At 42.6% G+C, this 21787-nt stretch overlaps 1 protein-coding gene across 2 annotated transcripts; it reads left to right on the forward strand.

Annotated features, from left to right (window-relative positions):
* The first annotated feature begins 618 nt into the window (after positions 1-618).
* On the forward strand, positions 619-20208 carry cdc14ab (cell division cycle 14Ab). 2 transcript variants are annotated; one of them, XM_079740364.1, is made up of 16 exons: positions 619-1069; positions 2770-2860; positions 3343-3418; positions 5411-5503; positions 5901-5980; positions 8617-8683; positions 9140-9202; positions 10030-10117; positions 11219-11449; positions 11724-11862; positions 13483-13642; positions 14196-14287; positions 14461-14508; positions 16587-16649; positions 17560-17857; positions 19392-20208. In XM_079740364.1, the coding sequence occupies exons 1-16, from the start codon at positions 997-999 to the stop codon at positions 19419-19421; spliced, it is 1692 nt and encodes a 563-aa protein (XP_079596490.1). In that variant the 5' UTR covers positions 619-996; the 3' UTR covers positions 19422-20208. The 2 variants fall into 2 exon arrangements, with proteins under 2 accessions (XP_079596490.1, XP_079596491.1); XM_079740365.1 differs by lacking the exon at positions 619-1069 and adding an exon at positions 2297-2477.
* Positions 20209-21787: the final 1579 nt, after the last annotated feature.

Below are 21787 nucleotides of genomic sequence, written 5' to 3' on the forward strand. Positions count from 1 at the left end.
GGGGTGTAGGACTCACTAACCCCCTGGGTATGGAGGGGTGTAGGACTCACTAACCCCCTGGGTATGGAGGGGTCTAGGACTCACTAACCCCCTGGGTATGGAGGGGTGTAGGACTCACTAACCCCCTGGGTATGGAGGGGTGTAGGACTCACTAACCCCCTGGCTATGGAGGGGTGTAGGACTCACTAACCCCCTGGCTATGGAGGGGTGTAGGACTCACTAACCCCCTGGCTATGGAGGGGTGTAGGACTCACTAACCCCCTGGGTATGGAGGGGTGTAGGACTCACTCTAACAGGAGCCTTCTAATATACAGGGTTTGGGCTAACCCTAACCCTAATATACAGGGTTTGGGCTAACCCTAACCCTAATATATAGGGTTTGGGCTAACCCTAACCCTAATATACAGGGTTTGGGCTAACCCTATCCCTAATATACAGGGTTTGGGCTCACCCTAACCCTAATATACAGGGTTTGGGCTCACCCTAACCCTAATATATAGGGTTTGGGCTAACCCTAACCCTAATATACAGGGTTTGGGCTCACCCTAACCCTAATATACAGGGTTTGGGCTAACCCTAACCCTAATATATAGGGTTTGGGCTAACCCTAACCTTGATACCTAATATATAGGGCCAATAGTAGAATAGACTGATGGGGTCAAACCCCGGGTCTATAGCAGAACATGCTGCTCATACTGTGACCAAGATGCTGTGTTGTGGGTTTCAATGCACTGGAAGCAGAATTAATGAGCTGAATGTAGGACAAGTGTAGGAAACAAGTGAGCTGAATGAAGGGAACAAGTGTAGGAAACAAGTGAGTTGAATGTTGGTTATCAGTGAATGCCGAGTGTAACTCGAGGCAGCTGAAACTCACACCTTTGCTCGGTGGAACAACACAACGTCACGGGCGGCGATATGAGCAGAAACCTGAGGAGGCCACCTGAGCCGCTGGTCTAGCTGCCTCGTGTGGTGTTCTTCACTAGGGCTGCTCGAGACATGGCTGATGCTCCCTGGAAGGACCAGAGCGAACTGCCACCCCCACAGAGGGTCTGGATCTCTCTGATCGCAGGTGAGGCTCTGTGCTGGTCCTGGACCAGGGATAGGGTCCTGGACTAGGGTTAGGGTCCTGGACCAGGGATAGGGTCCTGGACCAGGGTAGGGTCCTGGACTCTGGACACCCCCGGTCCCGAGACCTGAGGAATAGAAATGTCTTGAATATGGAGTTGGGTTAGAGTCTCAATATGGAGTCGGGTTAGTAGGTTAAGTGTTAGTGTCCAAAATTAAGTTGGGTTAGAGTTAGGGTTTGGTTTAGAGTCTCAATATGGAGTTGGGTAAGGGTTAGTCTCCAACATTGAGTTGGATTACAGTTACTAGGGTCAGGGTTAAAGTCTCAAATATGGTATAATTGAATCCAAAATAATGTCAATGTACAATATGTTGTACATATGCTGACGAGATGACCCGGAAATACTTGGAGTAACAGTTGTTTGAATTCTAAAAATGCTTAGGAAAGGTACTGGGGGCCGTTCATTTCTTTTTTTCACATGTGAATTAGGTTTCAAGTTTCAATAAAAAAGGTGGTCCGGGACAGACTCATACATGTATAGACTGGTGTGATAGGTAGTTCTCATGGTAATGAGAATTGTTATGATTCAGTGCCATCAGATGTTATTGTGAAGAAGATACCCTTAATAAGATGCTCCTTGAGACAGGGACCACATACTACACCTTTAATTAAAAGGATTTTAACATAGTCTTTCATGCACAAACAAGAATAGTTTGCTATTGTTAACATATCATATAGTGGTATATGTCGTATTGTGCTATATAGTAGTGTTAGAAGTTTAAGGGTTAGCAGAGTTAGGGTTAGCACTTTAAGGAGGTTAATAAATCATTAATAAGGTGTTTATCTGGTCATTAATAAGGTGTTTATCTGGTTATTAGGTTATTTATCTGGTTAATAATAAGGTGTTTATTTGGTTAATAGTGTTTTTATCTGGTTAATAGGGTGTGTATCTGGTCATAATACGGGTGTTGAACTGGTCATAATAAAGTGTTTATCTGGTCATAATAAGAGTGTGTTTATCTGGTCATAATAAGGGTGTGTATCTGGTCATAATAAGGGTGTGTATCTGGTCATAATAAGGGTGTGTATCTGGTCATAATAAGGGGTTCGGCCCTTTAAGAGAATCTCGGCCAGGAAGAAGGAACTCCTCCCAGTTTGGTTTCTGTTCAGCCAATAGCAGCTCGGTTTTCATTTCCCAGTGAAGTTAGGTTAACTTAAGTGTTCAAAGAAGTCGTGGTGTTTTCTTCACTTTGAGATGAAGCGGTCTATGAACATAAAGTGTAGTGTGTAGTGTAATCGGGATGTTTTGATACTCTGAGCTGACTCGGTCCATTAAGGAGATGAAAGGTTACTTTGTTTCAAATGGCAGAAAAAGACTTTGATTTGTTAGGAGCTTCAGGATTCATCAAAGGTACAGATATACTCTTTATATCATGAGCCTTAACACTAAGTACGATAGTAGTACTATAGAAGTACTATACTACTATATAGTAGACAGTGTAGTACTATATAGTAGACACAGTAGTACTAACCCTCCTACTGGTTGTTTACGACTAAAACAAATAGTCACACATTATCCTGTGTTTAACTAAAAACAATATCACGGTCCTGTTTGCTTATATAAAATGTAATAAATGACATTCATTACAATATATTATAAATTGTTCTTAAATTAGTCCTAATTCTCTTTTAATTCATTACAGATCGCTTGTATTTCGCTACGTTACGAAGCAAACCCAAAAGTACCGCAAACACGCACTACTTCTGCACCGACGACGAGTTCGTGTACGAGAAGTGAGTATCTAAGTTAAATGAGAATTTAGTCAAATAATGAGAATTAAGTCAAATAACGATAATTAAGTCAAATAACCAGAATACAATATTTAAATAAGAATTAAGTCTTTATATGAGAATTAAGACCTCTAATGAGGATTAAGTCCTCTCATAAAATGAAAGGTCCGATATGTCTCCGACACCCAGCGGTTCAAACCGGTACTGCAGTCCAAGCGGACGATTAAAGGCGTACATACTGGTCATTAATAAAATATAAATAAGATAAATATACAAACAGACACTCAAAGGAGTACATACTGATCATTAATAAGATATAAAGGGATGTTTTTTAAGAGTCCATACCGGCTGTAGCATTTAGGTTTTCTTCATCTCTGATATTGTGTTCATTTTATGATTAAGTATAGCTCCACTTTGTATAACACATAACTAATTTGATAATAATAATGATTGATATATTTTGATAAGCACTCTTGTGTTTCTAGTTTCTATGCAGATTTCGGACCGCTGCACTTGGCTGCCCTGTATCGCTACTGCTGCAAACTGAACAAGAAACTCAAGGTAGCTATGTGTGATATGCAGTATAGTACATGCATACAATATATATGTATATACATACATACATTCAGTACATGTATATTTATATACATATGTATATAGCCCCTTCCACACTATAATGTCTTGATTATTATTTAAACTAATAATGTTTAGAGTTGGGCCTGTGGGTCATCGTCTGGGTGAGTAGTGAGTCAGTCACTCAGGGTCTGGGTGGGTTAAGGGTTAAGTTAAGGGTTGGACCGCTCCGACCTGATCTTCCAGACAGGGGGGTTCCAGTGTTTACTGGTTGCCCTAGTAACGTCATTCCTCTGCAGGGCTGTAGTTTCAGTTCTGTTCTATAGAGTGGTCCTCTGTCTCTTCATTCAACCAGTCACACTATATCAATATATATATATATAAACAAATATATATAGATATGGATATAGATATATACAGATATACACAGTATCTATTTATATATATATATATGTGGCCAGTGTACCCAAAACCAGTTTTTGTTTTAAACATACTCATTTGTCTAATATGAGCGTCAACATAGAAATCTATGCCATTTTAGGACCATTACTGAAATAAGCCCCAAATTTAGAGAAAAAAGGATCAAATCCCCAAAACACTACATTAGCCACTCTGCTGAACGCAGGCAGCCTAATCAGAGGTCTCTGTCTGGGCGGTGTGTGTGTGTGTGTGTGTGTGTGTGGAGCTCTGTCTGGGCGGTGTGTGTGTGTGTGTGTGCGTGTGTGTGTGTGTGTGGAGCTCTGTCTGGGCGGTGTGTGTGTGTGTGTGTGGAGCTCTGTCTGGGCAGTGTCTGTGGAGCTCTGTCTGGGCGGTGTGTGTGTGTGGAGCTCTGTCTGGGCGGTGTGTGTGTGGAGCTCTGTCTGGGCGGTGTGTGTGTGGAGCTCTGTCTGGGCGGTGTGTGTGTGGAGCTCTGTCTGGGCGGTGTGTGTGTGTGTGGAGCTCTGTCTGGGCGGTGTGTGTGTGGAGCTCTGTCTGGGCGGTGTGTGTGTGTGTGGAGCTCTGTCTGGGCGGTGTGTGTGTGGAGCTCTGTCTGGGCGGTGTGTGTGTGTGTGTGGAGCTCTGTCTGGGCGGTGTGTGTGTGTGTGTGTGGAGCTCTGTCTGGGCGGTGTGTGTGTGTGAAGCTCTGTCTGGGCGGTGTGTGTGTGGAGCTCTGTCTGGGCGGTGTGTGTGTGTGTGGAGCTCTGTCTGGGCGGTGTCTGTGGAGCTCTGTCTGGGCGGTGTGTGTGTGTGTGCGTGTGTGTGTGTGTGGAGCTCTGTCTGGGCGGTGTGTGTGTGGAGCTCTGTCTGGGCGGTGTGTGTGTGTGTGGAGCTCTGTCTGGGCGGTTTGTGTGTGGAGCTCTGTCTGGGCGGTGTGTGTGTGTGTGGAGCTCTGTCTGGGCGGTGTGTGTGTGGAGCTCTGTCTGGGCGGTGTGTGTGTGTGTGTGGAGCTCTGTCTGGGCGGTGTGTGTGTGTGGAGCTCTGTCTGGGTGGTGTGTGTGTGTGGAGCTCTGTCTGGGCGGTGTGTGTGTGTGTGGAGCTCTGTCTGGGCGGTGTGTGTGTGGAGCTCTGTCTGGGCGGTGTGTGTGTGTGTGGAGCTCTGTCTGGGCGGTGTGTGTGTGGAGCTCTGTCTGGGCGGTGTGTGTGTGTGTGTGGAGCTCTGTCTGGGCGGTGTGTGTGTGTGGAGCTCTGTCTGGGTGGTGTGTGTGTGTGGAGCTCTGTCTGGGCGGTGTGTGTGTGGAGCTCTGTCTGGGCGGTGTGTGTGATCGTGTGGAGCTCTGTCTGGGCGGTGTGTGTGTGTGTGTGGAGCTCTGTCTGGGCGGTGTGTGTGTGTGTGTGTGGAGCTCTGTCTGGGCGGTGTGTGTGTGTGGAGCTCTGTCTGGGCGGTGTGTGTGATCGTGTGGAGCTCGTCAGTTCTGCTGTACAGTGACTGAATGTGTGAATGTCGTTTGGTCTTATTTCTATACTATCTCTCAAGTGACTGATTGCGTTTCTTTCCTCCAGTCGTTCACTCTGACCAGGAAGAGGATCGTTCACTACACAACCTTCGACCAGCGGAGAAGGGCCAATGCCGCCGTGCTTATTGGCTGTTACTCCGTACGTACTAGAAAGACAGTAGAGAGACAGTACAGAGTCATTAGAGAGACCGTAGAGAGACAGTAGGGGACAGAGAGAAAGAGGGACAGTAATAATAATAATAATAATCAGTTTTTTATAGCGCTTTTCTAAATAGTAGAAACAGTAGAGATACGTCATAGGACAGAGAAACAGCAGGGGGGACAGAAAGACAGTAGGGGGGAGCTGTCCCCAACAAAGGCGGGTTTGGCTGGAAACTTTCATCACGTGATGATTAACTGTAGAATATTTGATGTTGAATATTTGATGTCCTTGAAGACCGATAACAAAGGCGTCATTGTGGCTTCAGTTCTGGGATACTGAAATAAGAGCCTCTATGATGCACCAAGATAAGATGTGGTTCTTTCTCTTTATTCAGGTGATCTACCTGAAAAAGACCCCAGAGGAGGCCTTCAGATCGCTGACCTCCGGGACCAACGCCTTCTACCTCCCATTCAGGTAGAGCTGCATTTACACTATAGAGCTGCCTGTACACTATAGTTCTGCCTGTACACTATAGAGCTGCATGTAAACTATAGAGCTACATGTAGAGATTAGAGCTGCATGTAGAGATTAGAGCTGCTTGTAGAGTATAGAGCTGCATGTAGAGATTAGAGCTGCTTGTAGAGTATAGAGCTGCATGTACAATATAGAGCTGCATGTAGCGTATAGAGCTGCATGTACATTATAGAGCTGAATTCACACTATAGAGCTACATGTACAGTGGGGCAAAAAAGTATTTAGTCAGCCTCCAATTGTGCAAGTTCTCCCACTTAAAAAGATGAGAGAGGCCTGTAATTTTCATCATAGGTATACCTCCGGTATGAGAGACAAAATGAAAAAAAAAAATCTAGAAAATCACATTGTCTGATTTTTAAAGAATTTATTTGCAAATTATGGTGGAAAATAAGTATTTGGTCAATAACAAAAGGTCATCTCAATACTTTGTTACATGCCCTTTGTTGGCAATGACAGAGGTCAAACGTTTTCTGTAAGTCTTTACAAGGTTTTCACACACTGCTGCTGGTATTTTGGCCCATTCCTCCATGCAGATCTCCTCTAGAGCAGTGATGTTTTTGGGCCACACGGACTTTCAACTCCCTCCAAAGATTTTCTATGGGGTTGAGATCTGGAGACTGGCTAGGCCAACCCAGGACCTTGAAATGCTTCTTACGAAGCCACTCCTTCGTTGCCCGGGCGGTGTGTTTGGGGTCATTGTCATGCTGAAAGACCCAGCCACGTTTCATCTTCAGTGCCCTTGCTGATGGAAGGAGGTTTTCACTCAAAATCCCACGATACATGGCCCCATTCATTCTTTCCGTCACACGGATCAGACGTCCTGGTCCCATGGCAGATAAACAGCCCCAAAGCATGATGTTTTCACCCCCATGCTTCACTGTAGGTATGGTGTTCTTTGGATGCAACTCAGCATTCTTTCTCCTCCAAACACGACGAGTTGAGTTTTTACCAAAAAGTTCTATTTTGGTTTCATCTGACCATATGACATTCTCCCAATCCTGTTCTGGATCATCCAAATGCTCTCTAGCAAACTTCAAACGGGCCCGGACATGCACTGGCTTTAGCAGGGGGACACGTCTGGCACTGCAGGATTTGAGTCCCTGGCGGCATGGTGTGTTAGTGATGGTAGCCTTTGATACTTTGGTCCCAGCTCTCTGGAGGTCATTCACTAGGTCCCCCCGTGTGGTTCTGGGATTTTTGTTCACCGTTCTTGTGATCATTTTGACCCCACAGGGTGAGATCTTGCGTGGAGCCCCAGATCGAGGGAGATTATCAGTGGTCTTGTATGTATTCCATTTCCTAATAATTGCTCCCACAGTTGATTTCTTCACACCAAGCTGCTTACCTATTGCAGATTCAGACTTCCCAGCCTGGTGCAGGTCTACAACTGTGTTTCTGGTGTCCTTTGACAGCTCTTTGGTCTTGGTCATAGTGGAGTTTGGAGTGTGACTGTTTGAGGTTGTGGACAGGTGTATTTTATACTGATAAGGAGTTCAAACAGGTGCCATTAATACAGGTAACAAGTGGAGGACAGAGGAGCCTCTTAAAGAAGAAGTTACAGGTCTGTGACAGCCAGAAATCTTGCTGGTTTGTAGGTGACCAAATACTTATTTTCCACCATAATTTGCAAATAAATTCTTAAAAAATCAGACAATGTGATTTTTCATTTTGTCTTGCACAATTGGTGGCTGACTAAATACTTCTTTGCCCCACTGTACATTATAGAGCTGCCTGAACACTATGGAGATGCATGTAGAGTATAGAGCTGCATGTACACTAGGGATGGGCCAAACTATTATTTTCCGAGAATCAGTTCTTTCAGTTCCGTTCACTATCAAGATTCGTTTGTTTGATTCGTTCGTTTGATTCGTTCTTTAAATCAGATGGTATGTAACGCGATTGCTACCTGCTCTCATTGACTGAATCGATGAGAACGTTTTAGACTCAATCAATATAAGGTTGTGGGGAGACAAAGCTCTGTTTGTTTGTATATTTTATTTAAGTGACCATATTTTTATTATATGTTTAAAAAAAAAGAAAAAAAGAATCTGTTCTCTTGTTTTGGGAATCAGTTTTCGTCGTTCACCTTCGAGATTTGTTCGTTCTGACCGAATCGTTCGCGACCGACCCATCACTAATTTACACTATAGAGAGGCATGTACACTATAGAGCTGCATGTACACTATAGATAGATAATAGAGATACAGAGAGAGGTATAGAGCTGACATTTACAGTATAGCCCCAAACCCACTGACACTAAACCAACCTTAGAACACCAACCATATGACCCTGACCATATAAAACCAAAGACATTTACATTTAGGACATTTGGCAATTTGTCTAAAGCAACTTACAATAGATACATTTGTCAGAAGAAAGAGGAACAATATATCGCTGTCAGTACAGTAAGGATGTTCATAGAGCAAGTGCCAAGCGCTTACAGTCGCTAGGTTATATATGTTTGGTCGAGGTCAGACTTGAACCGCCGACCTCACGTTCCTCACACCGTACCACTACAACACATGTTTATGTAGCACTAGTAGTATATTGTATAATAATGTTCTCTTTTGGTCCAGGGACGCTTCTCTGGTCAGTTGTACCTACAACCTATCGGTTCTGGACTGCCTGCAAGGAGTCTGCAAAGTGAGTTTGTTTCTTCTTGTCTTGAGTGAGTCTTTAAGCAGCTGAAAGAAAGCCATCCCATAGCTCACAGTACAGTATAGAGCTGACTTATACAGTATAAAGCTGACATGTACAGTATAGAGCTGACTTATACAGTATAGAGCTGACTTATACAGTATATAGCTGACATGTACAGTATAGAGCTGACTTATACAGTATAGAAGTGACATGTACAGTATAGAGCTGACTTATACAGTATAGAAGTGAAATGTACAGTATATAGCTGACTTATACAGTATAGAGCTGACATCTACAGTATAGAGCTGACATGTACAGTATAAAAATATAGTTTATAGTATAGTGCTGGTATTTCCAAAGTTGGTTAGCAGTGAAGAGATGGGGTTTAAAATGGGATTAATTGTTACAAAACAAGATGGATGACTAACCTTAAAACCTGTTTTCTGGATCGTGTTCCAGGCTCTGCAGCACAACTTCTTTGACTTTGAGACATTTGATGTTGATGAATACGAACACTATGAGGTAAAACTATCTCAAATCTCACAAGGCTCCTAGAGTACAGAATACTACATTACCTCCATTAACCAATGCTTAGTATGACCCACTACGTTACTGGGAGTACTGGCCCCCATGTGACCCTCACTGTATGTTACTGGGAGTACTGGGAGTACAACAAATCTGAATCCAGAGGGGAGATCTTAACTCAACCAATTCTGTCGAGATGTTGATAATATTGTTGTGTATCTTTTTTTAATATATTACATGTAACACCATGACTACTAATACTAATATTACATGTAACACCATGACTACTAATAATAATATAACATGTAACACCATGACTACTAATACTAATATTACATGTACACATAACACCATGACTACTAATATTACATGTAACACCATGACTACTAATACTAATATTACATGTACACGTAACACCATGACTACTAATACTAATATGACATGTAACACCATGACTACTAATAATAATATAACATGTAACACCATGACTACTAATACTAATATTACGTGTACACATAACACCATGACTACTAATATTACATGTAACACCATGACTACTAATACTAATATTACATGTACACGTAACACCATGACTACTAATACTAATATGACATATAACACCATGACTAATAATACTAATATGACATGTAACACCATGACTAATAATACTAATATGACATGTAACACCATGACTAATAATACTAATATGACATGTAACACCATGACTTATAATACTAATATGACATGTAACACCATGACTACTAATACTTATATTACATCTTCTACCACTCGTAAACATTAAAGTGAGTTTTTTTGTTTCTTAGCGAGTAGAAAATGGAGACTTTAACTGGATCGTCCCTGGAAAGTTTCTGGCATTTAGTGGACCTCATCTGAAAACTAAAGTGGAGAATGGTGAGTTGGTATTAGGTCCCACTTATACATTTACCTTACATAAGCTTTCTGATCAGAACTAAACATCAGTTAGCCTCTTACCTGGACATTTTAAAAATTATTATACAGTTTGACCTTACATAAACCTAAAAGTAGAATGAATGTAGTAGTATGACAGTAGTATGACTGTTCTGCTAGTACAACAGTCATACTAGTAAAGTGTACTAGTATGACTGTGGAAGTAGTAAGATTAAAGTATGACTGTAGTATGTCGTTTTATTATAAATATTAAAGCTATTACCTTACAACCATTGTCCCTGACTGGGACTACAATACTGCTTATTACTATAATTACTATAATTATTATTATTCTTATTATTGTATAAGTAACTCACATTGCTTTCAGGCGGCAGTTAGCTTGTATTTACGATAACTGATAGCAATGTTTTTTTGAAATGAAGCTAGCTCTTAACTTACCGTCGTGGCTACGTTGGCCTTCGGTCTGATTCCCACCCTGATTTTTAGATGAAGATGGCAGTGACATGAATAACTAATGTTACATTTCTTCTTCAATAAATAAATATATAAGAAATGCACTGACCGTTTCTTTCTTGAACAGTTGGCATTGTGGCCTTTTTAGAAATATGACATTACTGTAGTATTCTGACTGGTTCTCAGGTCTGTAGTAGTACTGAAGTGTGGTACTCATGTCCTCAGGTCTTTAGTAGTACTGAACTATTGTGCTCGTGTTCTCAGGTCTATACTAGTTCTGAGGTGTGGTACTCATGTTCTCAGGTCTGTAGTAGTACTGAGGTGTGGTACTCATGTTCTCAGGTCTGTAGTAGTACTGAGGTGTGGTTCTCAGGTCTGTACTAGTACTGAGGTGTGGTACTCATGTTCTCAGGTCTGTAGTAGTACTGAGGTGTGGTACTCATGTTCTCAGGTCTGTAGTAGTACTGAGGTGTGGTACTCATGTTCTCAGGTCTGTAGTAGTACTGAGGTGTGGTACTCATGTTCTCAGGTCTGTAGTACTACTGAGGTGTGTTACTAGTGTTCTCAGGTCTGTAGTAGTACTGAGGTATGATACTCATGTTCCTAAGAGGGTTCTCTCTCGGTTCTCAGGATACCCTCTTCATGCACCAGAAGCCTACTTCCCGTACTTCAGGAAACACAACGTGACGACCGTAGTCCGCCTGAATAAGAAAGTCTACGATGCAAAGCGCTTCACAGACGCCGGCTTCCAGCATCACGACCTCTTCTTCGTGGATGGCAGCACGCCCAGTGACGCCATCATTCAGCGCTTCCTGCATGTCTGTGAAAGCACCCAAGGAGCTGTCGCCGTCCACTGCAAAGGTCTGACCTAACTCTAATCCTAACTCTAAACCTAACCTTACCTTAAGCCTTACCCTACCTCTAAGCCTAACCCTAACCTTAAGCCTTACCCCACCTCTTACCCTAACTGGGCTGACTTAACTCTAACCCTAAACCTAACCCTACCTCTAACCCTGGAAGTAGTTTGTTGTTACTCTGTAGCTTAACCCCAGGTTTAGGCCAGTGTTGCTCTAGCTTAACCCCAGGTTTAGGCCGGTGTTGCTCTAGATTCATTGTTGGTTGTGTGTTCCTGTAGCGGGCCTCGGTCGTACGGGCACTCTGATTGGCTGTTACCTGATGAAACATTACCGCTTCACCGCCCCAGAAGCCATCGCCTGGATACGCATCTGCCGCCCGGGCTCCGTGATCGGGCCCCAGCAGCATTTCCTGGAAGAGTGAGTATCACTTTCTGGAACACTTTCTAGAAGAGTGAGCATCACTTCCAAGAAGATTGAGTAACACTTCCCAAAAGAATGAACAACACTTTCTGGAAGAGTGAGTAACACTTCCCAGAAGAGTTAGCATCTCTTCCCAGAAGAGTGAGTAACAATTCCCAGAAGAGTGAGCAACACTCGTCCTGCCGTTCCCGAGATTCAGTGCACCGAATCGTAGGCTCCTCTCATACTTCAGTATCATACTATAGTATCATCACACTATCATACTATAGTATGATACTACAGTATCATACTATAGTAACATCACACTATCATACTATAGTATCATACTATAATAACATCACACTATCATACTATAATAACATCACACTATCATAATATAGTATCATAATATAGTATCATACTATAGCATCAGAGGAGTAGTATACTATAGTATGACACTATAGTATCATACTATAGTATGATACTATACTATCATACTATACTATCATACTATAGTATGATAGTATAATATTATACTATAGTATCATACAACAGTATCATACTATAGTAACATCACACTATCATACTATACTATCATACTACAGTATCATACTACAGTATCATACTATAGTATCATACTACAGTATCATACTATAGTAACATAACACTAGCATACTGTAGTATCATACTACAGTATCATCATACTATAGTATGATACTGCAGTATCATACTATAGTATCATACTACAGTATGATACTATAGTATCATACTACAGTATGATACTATAGTATCATACTACAGTATCATACTATAGTAACATCACACTATCATACTGTAGTATCATACTACAGTATCATACTATAGTATCATACTACAGTATCATCATGCTATCATACTATAGTATCATACTACAGTATGATACTATACTATCATCACACTATCATACTACAGTATCATACTATAGTATCATCATGGTAGTATGATAGTATGATACTACAGGAAGTAGCCTTGAAGTTGATGCTGTAGTTTGGACACTGGTTCCTTTTATCAACTGATTGTTTTTCCCTTATCATTTCTGAAGTGGTTTGTTAAACTGACATGTGACTCAGACACGACTTCTATAGATATCTATATATATAGTACACTATAGTATGATCCTATAATATTTTACTTTCATACTATAGTATGATACTATAGCATCAGAGGAGTACTATACTATAGTATCATACTATAGTATGATACTATACTATCATATTATACTATCATACTATAGTATGATAGTATAATATTATAGTATCATACTATAGTATATTATATATATATATATATATATATAGAAGTCATGTCTGAGTCACACATCGGTTTAACAAACCATTTTAGAAGTTAAAAGGAAAAACAATCAGTTGATAAAAGGAACCAGTGTCGAAACTACGGCATCAACTTCAAGGCTACTTCCAGTCTAACAGGAAGCAGGTAGTGTGTTTAAGAAGTGTACTTCCTGTCTAATAGGAAGCAGGGTGTGTGTTTAAGAAGTGTACTTCCTGTCTAACAGGAAGCAGGGTGTGTGTTTAAGAAGTGTACTTCCTGTCTAACAGGAAGCAGGGTGTGTGTCTAAGAAGTGCTCTTCCTGTCTAACAGGAAGCAGGCAGCTCTCTGGACGCTGGGGGAGCAGAGTTCCCAGAAGGCCTTGCAGGACGGGAGAGCAGATCTAGTGGGGAGGGCGGAGTCGAGGCTAATTTCCTGTATGGATGGCCTTACGCTAAGCCCCTCCCACAGCATGACGGACAGGCCAGTGGAGGTAGGGACACACAACACATGATCACACACACGATTAAGAACTATGCATGACCATTCACACAAAACACACAATACGCACAATACACACAAGACACACAATACACACAAAATGGTGTCGCCGTGCTCAGGAGGCAGAGCGGGTTGTCTGGTAACCTGAAGGTTGCTGGTTCGATCCCCGGCTCCTCCTAGCGGAGTGTCGAGGGGTCCCTGAGCGAGACGCCCCCCCCTGACTGCTCCTGATGAGCTGGCTGTCGCCCTGGGGGCTGACTCTGTGTATTTCATGTGTATTTTCTGTGTATTTCCTCTGTATATTTCCTGTGTATTTGAATGTTTATTTTCTGTGTATTTCCTCTGTATATTTCCTGTGTATTTGAATGTGTATTTTCTGTGTATTTCCTCTGTATATTTGAATGTGTATTTGAATGTGTATTTTCTGTGTATTTCCTCTGTATATTTCCTGTGTATTTGAATGTGTATTTGAAAGTGTATTTCCTGTGTATTTGAAAGTGTATTTCCTGTGTATTTGAATGTGTATTTCCTGTGTCTTGCCAAAGGACCTCAGGGAGACGGCAGCCATCGTTACCCAGGGAGACGAACTACGAGCTCTAAAAGGCCGTCGGACGCTGCGCCTGCCTGGAGCCCTACGGTACGAGCTAGCAGGAAGTTAGCCTGGAGCTAGCCGACTCCCAGAGTTAGCCTGGAGCTAGCTGACTCTGAGAGTTAGCCTCGGTAGCATCAAGGCTAGGTGGCGCATCAGCGCTCATGAGGAAGACATCATCATCACACTCACCATGTCTTTGTCTGTTGGGCTCATTTCAGGCCTTTGGAAATGAAGATCCACAACAGACCAGCAGCCCAGCAGCACAGGTAAAGACCTCTCTAAACTACAGGTAAAGACCTCTCTAAACTACAGGTAAAGACCTCTCTAAACTACAGGTAAAGACCTCTCTAAACTATAGGTAAAGACCTCTCTAAACGACAGGTAAAGACCTCTAAACTACAGGTAAAGACCTCTAAACTACAGATAAAGACCTATATAATCTACAGGTAAAGACCTCTCTAAACGACAGGTAAAGACCTCTCTAAACTACAGGTAAAGACCTCTCTAAACGACGGGTAAAGACCTCTCTAAACTACAGGTAAAGACCTATATAAACTACAGGTAAAGACCTCTCTAAACGACAGGTAAAGACCTCTCTAAACTACAGGTAAAGACCTCTCTAAACTACAGGTAAAGACCTATCTAAACGACAGGTAAAGACCTCTTTAAACGACAGGTAAAGACCTCTAAACTACAGGTAAAGACCTCTCTAAACTACAGGTAAAGACCTCTAAACTACAGATAAAGACCTATATAATCTACAGGTAAAGACCTCTCTAAACGACAGGTAAAGACCTCTCTAAACTACAGGTAAAGACCTCTCTAAACGACGGGTAAAGACCTCTCTAAACTACAGGTAAAGACCTATATGAACTACAGGTAAAGACCTCTCTAAACGACAGGTAAAGACCTCTCTAAACTACAGGTAAAGACCTCTCTAAACTACAGGTAAAGACCTATCTAAACGACAGGTAAAGACCTCTTTAAACAACAGGTAAAGACCTCTAAACTACAGGTAAAGACCTCTCTAAACTACAGGTAAAGACCTCTCTAAACTATAGGTAAAGACCTCTCTAAACGACAGGCAAAGACCTCTCTAAACTACAGGTAAAGACCTCTCTAAACTACAGATAAAGACCTATATAATCTACAGGTAAAGACCTCTCTAAACGACAGATAAAGACCTCTCTAAACGACAGGTAAAGACCTCTCTAAACTACAGGTAAAGACCTCTCTAAACGACAGGTAAAGACCTCTTTAAACTACAGGTAAGGACCTATATAAACTACAGGTAAAGACCTATAAAATCTACAGGTAAAGACCTCTCTAAACGACAGATAAAGACCTCTCTAAACGACAGGTAAAGACCTCTCTAAACTACAGGTAAAGACCTCTCTAAACGACAGGTAAAGACCTCTTTAAACGACAGGTAAAGACCTCTCTAAACTATACAGGTATATAGTCCTCTCTAAACTACAGGTAAAGACCTCTCTAGACTACAGGTAAAGACCTCTCTAAACTACATGTAAAGACCTCTCTAAACTACAGGTAAAGACCTCTCTGGACTACAGGTAAAGACCTCTCTAAACTACATGTAAAGACCTCTCTAAACTACATGTAAAGACCTCTCTAAACTACAGGTAAAGACCTATATAAACTACAGGTAAAGACCTCTCTAAACTACAGGTAAAGACCTATATAAACTACAGGTAAAGACCTCTCTAAACGACAGGTAAAGACCTCCCTAAACTACAGGTAAAGACCTCTCTAAACTATACAGGTATATGGTCCTCTCTAAACTACAGGTAAAGACCTCTCTAAACTACAGGTAAAGACCTCTTTAAACTAAAGGTAAAGACCTCTCTAAACTACAGGTATAAACCTCTCTAAACTACAGGAAAAGACCTCTCCAAACTACACAGGTATAGACCTCTCTAAACTACAGGTAAAGACCTCTCTAAACAACAGGTAAAGACCTCTCTAAACTATACAGGTATATAGTCCTCTAAACTACAGGTATAGACCTCTCTAAACTACACAGGTATTGACCTCTCTAAACTACACAGGAAAAGAACTGTCTAAATCACACAGGTAAAGACCTCTCTTTAAACTACACAGTTAAAGACCTCTCTAAACTACACTGGTATAGACCCCTCTTTAAACTATACTGTATAGACCTCTTTTTAAACTACACAGGTAGTGTATTAACCTTGTTAAACTACACACTCTTTAAAGTACACACTTCTATGGTAAAGACCTTGTATACCTACCTTTAAATTACTTGTGTGTGTGTGTGTGTGTGTGTGTGTGTGTGTGTGTGTGTGTGTGTGTGTGTGTGTGTTAGAGTCCCTATAGGGTCCGGTGTTAAGAGGGTCAGCCGAAGTCCGTCCGCCTCAAACCTCAGAAGGTAATCCATCATTTATATTCTCTACACACAGGTGGTTGGGTTCAGGTCGGTGGTTAGGTTAGGGTTAGAATAAGAGGAAGATATTGTAGCATCAAAAGATTTGCTCTGAAATTAAAGTGTTAAAAAATTACTTGTACACATCCCGGAGACAAGCAATAACCACCTCTGCAGACCATGCATGGCTCTTCTGCTGAGGTGGAAGTGCTGCTCCAGCTCTGCGTTGAACCACAGCGCAGGATGGGCACCTTTACATTTAACTTGCAGTACGAAAGACGAGTGGTCTAGAAAAGGAAATAAAATCACATAATGTCTGAATTGGAAGGACTTTTACTACTTGAAACTAGTTACATACACTGCATGTGTACAGTATTCTATCCTATCAGCCCTGAACACGGCTCAAAAAACAAAAATATAATTCAACTGTTTATTTACGTGCATCACAAAGGGTTTGCTCCAACAACATTAACATTAGTTATACAAGCATGCTGTGTAGCTAGGCTAACTACACCAAAACTTTTTGCAGTATATTCAAAAAAACTCAAACGGATCCACCAGCATTCCCCAGGCGTCGAATATGCCTTTTGAACCGGTCTTATTTTTTTCCACTTTTCTCAGACCGCAACAATATGTTTAAAACCTATTCAGGAAAAATCACCACAGCTGAAGCCGGTATTGTGAAACTCAAAAAAACCTAAGGTGAAGGAGTCTTAGGAAATCACTCCCAGGTCCTAGTCTAAGAAGTCTTGGTAACTCACTCCTAGTTTAAGTAGAGGACTCAAGCCCTGAGTGAACCTTTAGAGCAGCTCCTTTGGTAGCATAGCGGTAACTTAGCGTTAGCCCCTAGAGGTTCTGGTGCAGAACCTCTGCACTATCTGCTATTCGTAGTTCTGACAGTTTCATTGATCCTCAGCACTGCGGCTAACTCCAGGCTAGCCAACTCCCTGGGCGACCTCTACGGCGGTGAGATGGAGGAGGCCACACCGACCTGCAGCCCACTTCACCCCCCGTCCTCTCCTCGCTCCCCCGCGGCCCCCCTCCTCCCCCGGGGCCCCCGAGTGCCGCCCCAGGACCCCGGTCAGTACGTTGGCGCCCCTGGGAGGCCGAGTGGAAAGAAGGCTCCGGGGCCACAGGCTCCCCACAGCGGGCTGAAGGGCCCCTACAGCGGGCTGAAGGCAGCCTCCGGGCGATACCTCAGCCGCTCGATTCCTGTAAGTACACACTACACTATCACAACTAGCATAGCAACTACAGCATCACAACTAGCATAGCAACTACACCATCACAACTAGCATAGCAACTACACCATCACAACTAGCATAGCAACTACACTATCACAACTAGCATAGCAACTACACCATCACAACTAGCATAGCAACTACACTATCACAACTAGCATAGCAACTACACCATCACAACTAGCATAGCAACTACACCATCACAACTAGCATAGCAACTACAACATCACAACTAGCATAGCAACTACACCATCACAACTAGCATAGCAACTACACCATCACAACTAGCATAGCAACTACACCATCACAACTAGCATAGCAACTACACCATCACAACTAGCATAGCAACTACACTATCACAACTAGCATAGCAACTACACCATCACAACTAGCATAGCAACTACACTATCACAACTAGCATAGCAACTACACTATCACAACTAGCTTAGCAACTACACCATCACAACTAGCATAGCAACTACACCATCACAACTAGCATAGCAACTACACATCACAACAAGCATAGCAACTACACCATCACAACTAGCATAGCAACTACACCATCACAACTAGCATAACAACTACACCATCACAACTAGCATAGCAACTACACCATCACAACTAGCATAGCAACTACACCATCACAACTAGCATAGCAACTACACCATCACAACTAGTATAGCAACTACACCATCACAACTAGCATAGCAACTACACCATCACAACTAGCATAGCAACTACACCATCACAACTAGCATAGCAACTACAACATCACAACTAGCATAGCAACTACACTATCACAACTAGCATAGCAACTACACCATCACAACTAGCATAGCAACTACACCATCACAACTAGCATAGCAACTACACCATCACAACTAGCATAGCAACTACACTATCACAACTAGCATAGCAACTACACTATCACAACTAGCATAGCAACTACACTATCACAACTAGCATAGCAACTACATTATCACAACTAGCATAGCCACTACACTACCACAACTAGCATAGCAACTACACCATCACAACTAGCATAGCAACTACACCATCACAACTAGCATAGCAACTACACCATCACAACTAGCATAGCAACTACACTATCACAACTAGCATAGCAACTACACTACCACAACTGGCATAGCAGCTACACTATCACAACTAGAATAGCAACTACACTATCACAACTAGCATAGCAACTACACCATCACATCTAGCATAGCAACTAAACCATCAGAACTGGCATAGAAACACCACTATCACAACTACAATATAAACTACACCATCACAACTAGCATAGCAGCTACACTATCACAACTAGATTAGCAAAAACACTATCACAACTAGCATAGAAACTATGAAAGTGTCGTTGCTATGCTAGTTGTGATAGTACATACATACATACATACATACATACATACATACATACATACATACATACATACATAAGGTGAGATATTTCAGTGGAATAATATTTAATTGGTTAACAACTTCTTTACAGTCGCTTCAGTCGCAGTACGCAGAATACTGAGGAGCAAAGCTGGACCAGAAGTAGGAGGCTGGGCTTTATGGGCCAGCCTCCCTCAGCCTACCTCCCCCTCCCTCCCCCTCCCTCCCCCTCCCTCAGCCTACCTGACCCTCTCTCCCCCACCCTCAGCCTACCTCACCCTACCTGACCCTCTCTCCCCCTCCCTCAGCCTAACTGACCCTCTCTCCCCCTCCCTCCCCCTCCCTCACCCTACCTGACCCTCTCTCCCCCTCCCTCCCCCTCCCTCAGCCTACCTGACCCTCTCTCCCCCTCCCTCCCCCTCCCTCACCCTACCTGACCCTCTCTCCCCCTCCCTCCCCCTCCCTCAGCCTACCTGACCCTCTCTCCCCCTCCCTCCCCCTCCCTCACCCTACCTGACCCTCTCTCCCCCTCCCTCAGCCTAACTGACCCTCCCTCCGCCTACCTCACCCTATCCTTCCCTAGCCTACCATACCCTATTTTACTCTTCCCTACCGTAACTGACCCTAGCCTACCTTACCCAAGCCTACCTAACCTTACCCTAGCCTACTCAAGCCTAGCTAACCTTACCCTAGCCTAGCCTAGCTTACCTAACCTTACCTTACCCTACCCCAGCCTACCTTATGGACAGGGCAGCTCCAGGAGAACTGCTGTGTCCTACAATATGAACACTGGTTGTTTTGTCTATATTATTACAATGCATTGTGGGTACACACTTCAGACATAAAAGACGATATATTTCCATTACATTGGTTTTATATTTCTTCACCTCATGAAGACATTTTCATATGTAGAATAAATATTTTTGTTCAAAGATTTTACTTTTGAATTTGTGAGTCATACCTTTATTTAAGTTGAGAGCTGCTTAATGTAAGCAGCGCTCAACTCTGGTTTTATTATTTCTTTATTTTTTTCGTATACTTTACAAATGTTGGGACCTACTCCAGTCCTGCCACAATCTTTCAGCTAGAGACTTCATTCCAAATGTTCATATTAGCTTTGAATCTCAGGCTACCATTCACATTTTTTTATTTTTTGATGCTTAAGTATTTGGAACTTTTGAAATAGTTCAACTTTAAAATGTTATTTTTATGATGGAGGTCAATCAGCCGCCCATTCTTACATACTTCAGACTTCTCAATTTTGGTTTGGCCAGAAATTGAGATTTAACAAATCAACACATATATCTAATATACCAGCATTTCAATACCATTTATACTTTTTTCAGAATCAACAGCTTTATTTCATGTCCGCTTCGTATTATTTTCAGTTGGTCTCATTGACGTTGAGGCTAGAGCGTGCTAACAATTGCAGATGTTGACAATATTTAACCTAGAAGCACAATGTTGAGCATAAACGCTTAGAGTATTTCTTGTTTCACTTGCGCTAAAATTATGAATCGATTAGATTAGATTTTTTAGTGTCCTTGTTCAACAGTTACCAACGAAATTATGTTTAGAGCATCACCACCACCACTGGCATACAAGTACCTGATAGCATAAATAACCCACTATAAAGATAGATCCCCCATATGCTATAGTATATAAATATATTAATAATAAATAACAATAACAATAACCCAAATGTGCAATAGTGCTAGTGCAGTTGAAATGTCAATGGTCCAGTTATAGCTACAATGTGTGAGTCCTGCAATAAATGGAAAATAGTGTACAGTGCAGCAATGCAGTCCAGTTCACAGTTATTGAGTGGGGGCGGGTTGTTCGTTCAGCTGTCTGACAGCCTGCGGATAGAGGCTGTTGGTCAGTCTGTTGGTCCTGGAGCGGATGGAACGGTATCTTCGTCCAGAGGGTAGTTGATGGAAGAGACGGTGCGCTGGGTGGAACGGGTCCTGTAGGATGTTGTTCACCCGGCGTAGGCAGCGGGAGGTGGACTGTGGAGATCTCTGGGAGGCTCTTCCCAATGATCCTCCCCGCAGCCTTGACCCCTCTGTGGAGGGCCTCCTTTTCTGCCCTGGTGCAGCTGGAGAACCACACCAGTAGTCCGTAGATGAGTAGACTCTCTACTGCGCAGTGGTAGAAGTTAACCATCAGTCCCTGTGGAAGTTTTGCCCTTTTAAGTTTCCGCAGGTAGAAGAGGCGTTGTTGTGCCTTACCTACGGCAGAGGTGATGTTGGTCCTCCAGGACAGGTCGTCGGCCACAGTCACGCCCAGAAACTTGAAGTTGGACGCCCTCTCTACCTCCTCCCCTCCGATTAGGAGTGGAGAGTGGCTGAGGTGTCTGGCCCTGCGGAAATCAATGCTCACTTCCTTGGTCGGTGGTGTTGAGAACCAGGTTGTGATCACCGCACCACTCCACTCACCAGTCTCTCAGCCTCCCTCCTGTATGAGGTCTCATGGTTTCCTGTGATGAGGCCAAGTACTGTTGTGTCG

This window comes from Pollachius pollachius, assembly GCF_949987615.1.
Source record: "Pollachius pollachius genome assembly, chromosome: 7".
Classification (NCBI taxonomy): domain Eukaryota; kingdom Metazoa; phylum Chordata; class Actinopteri; order Gadiformes; family Gadidae; genus Pollachius; species Pollachius pollachius.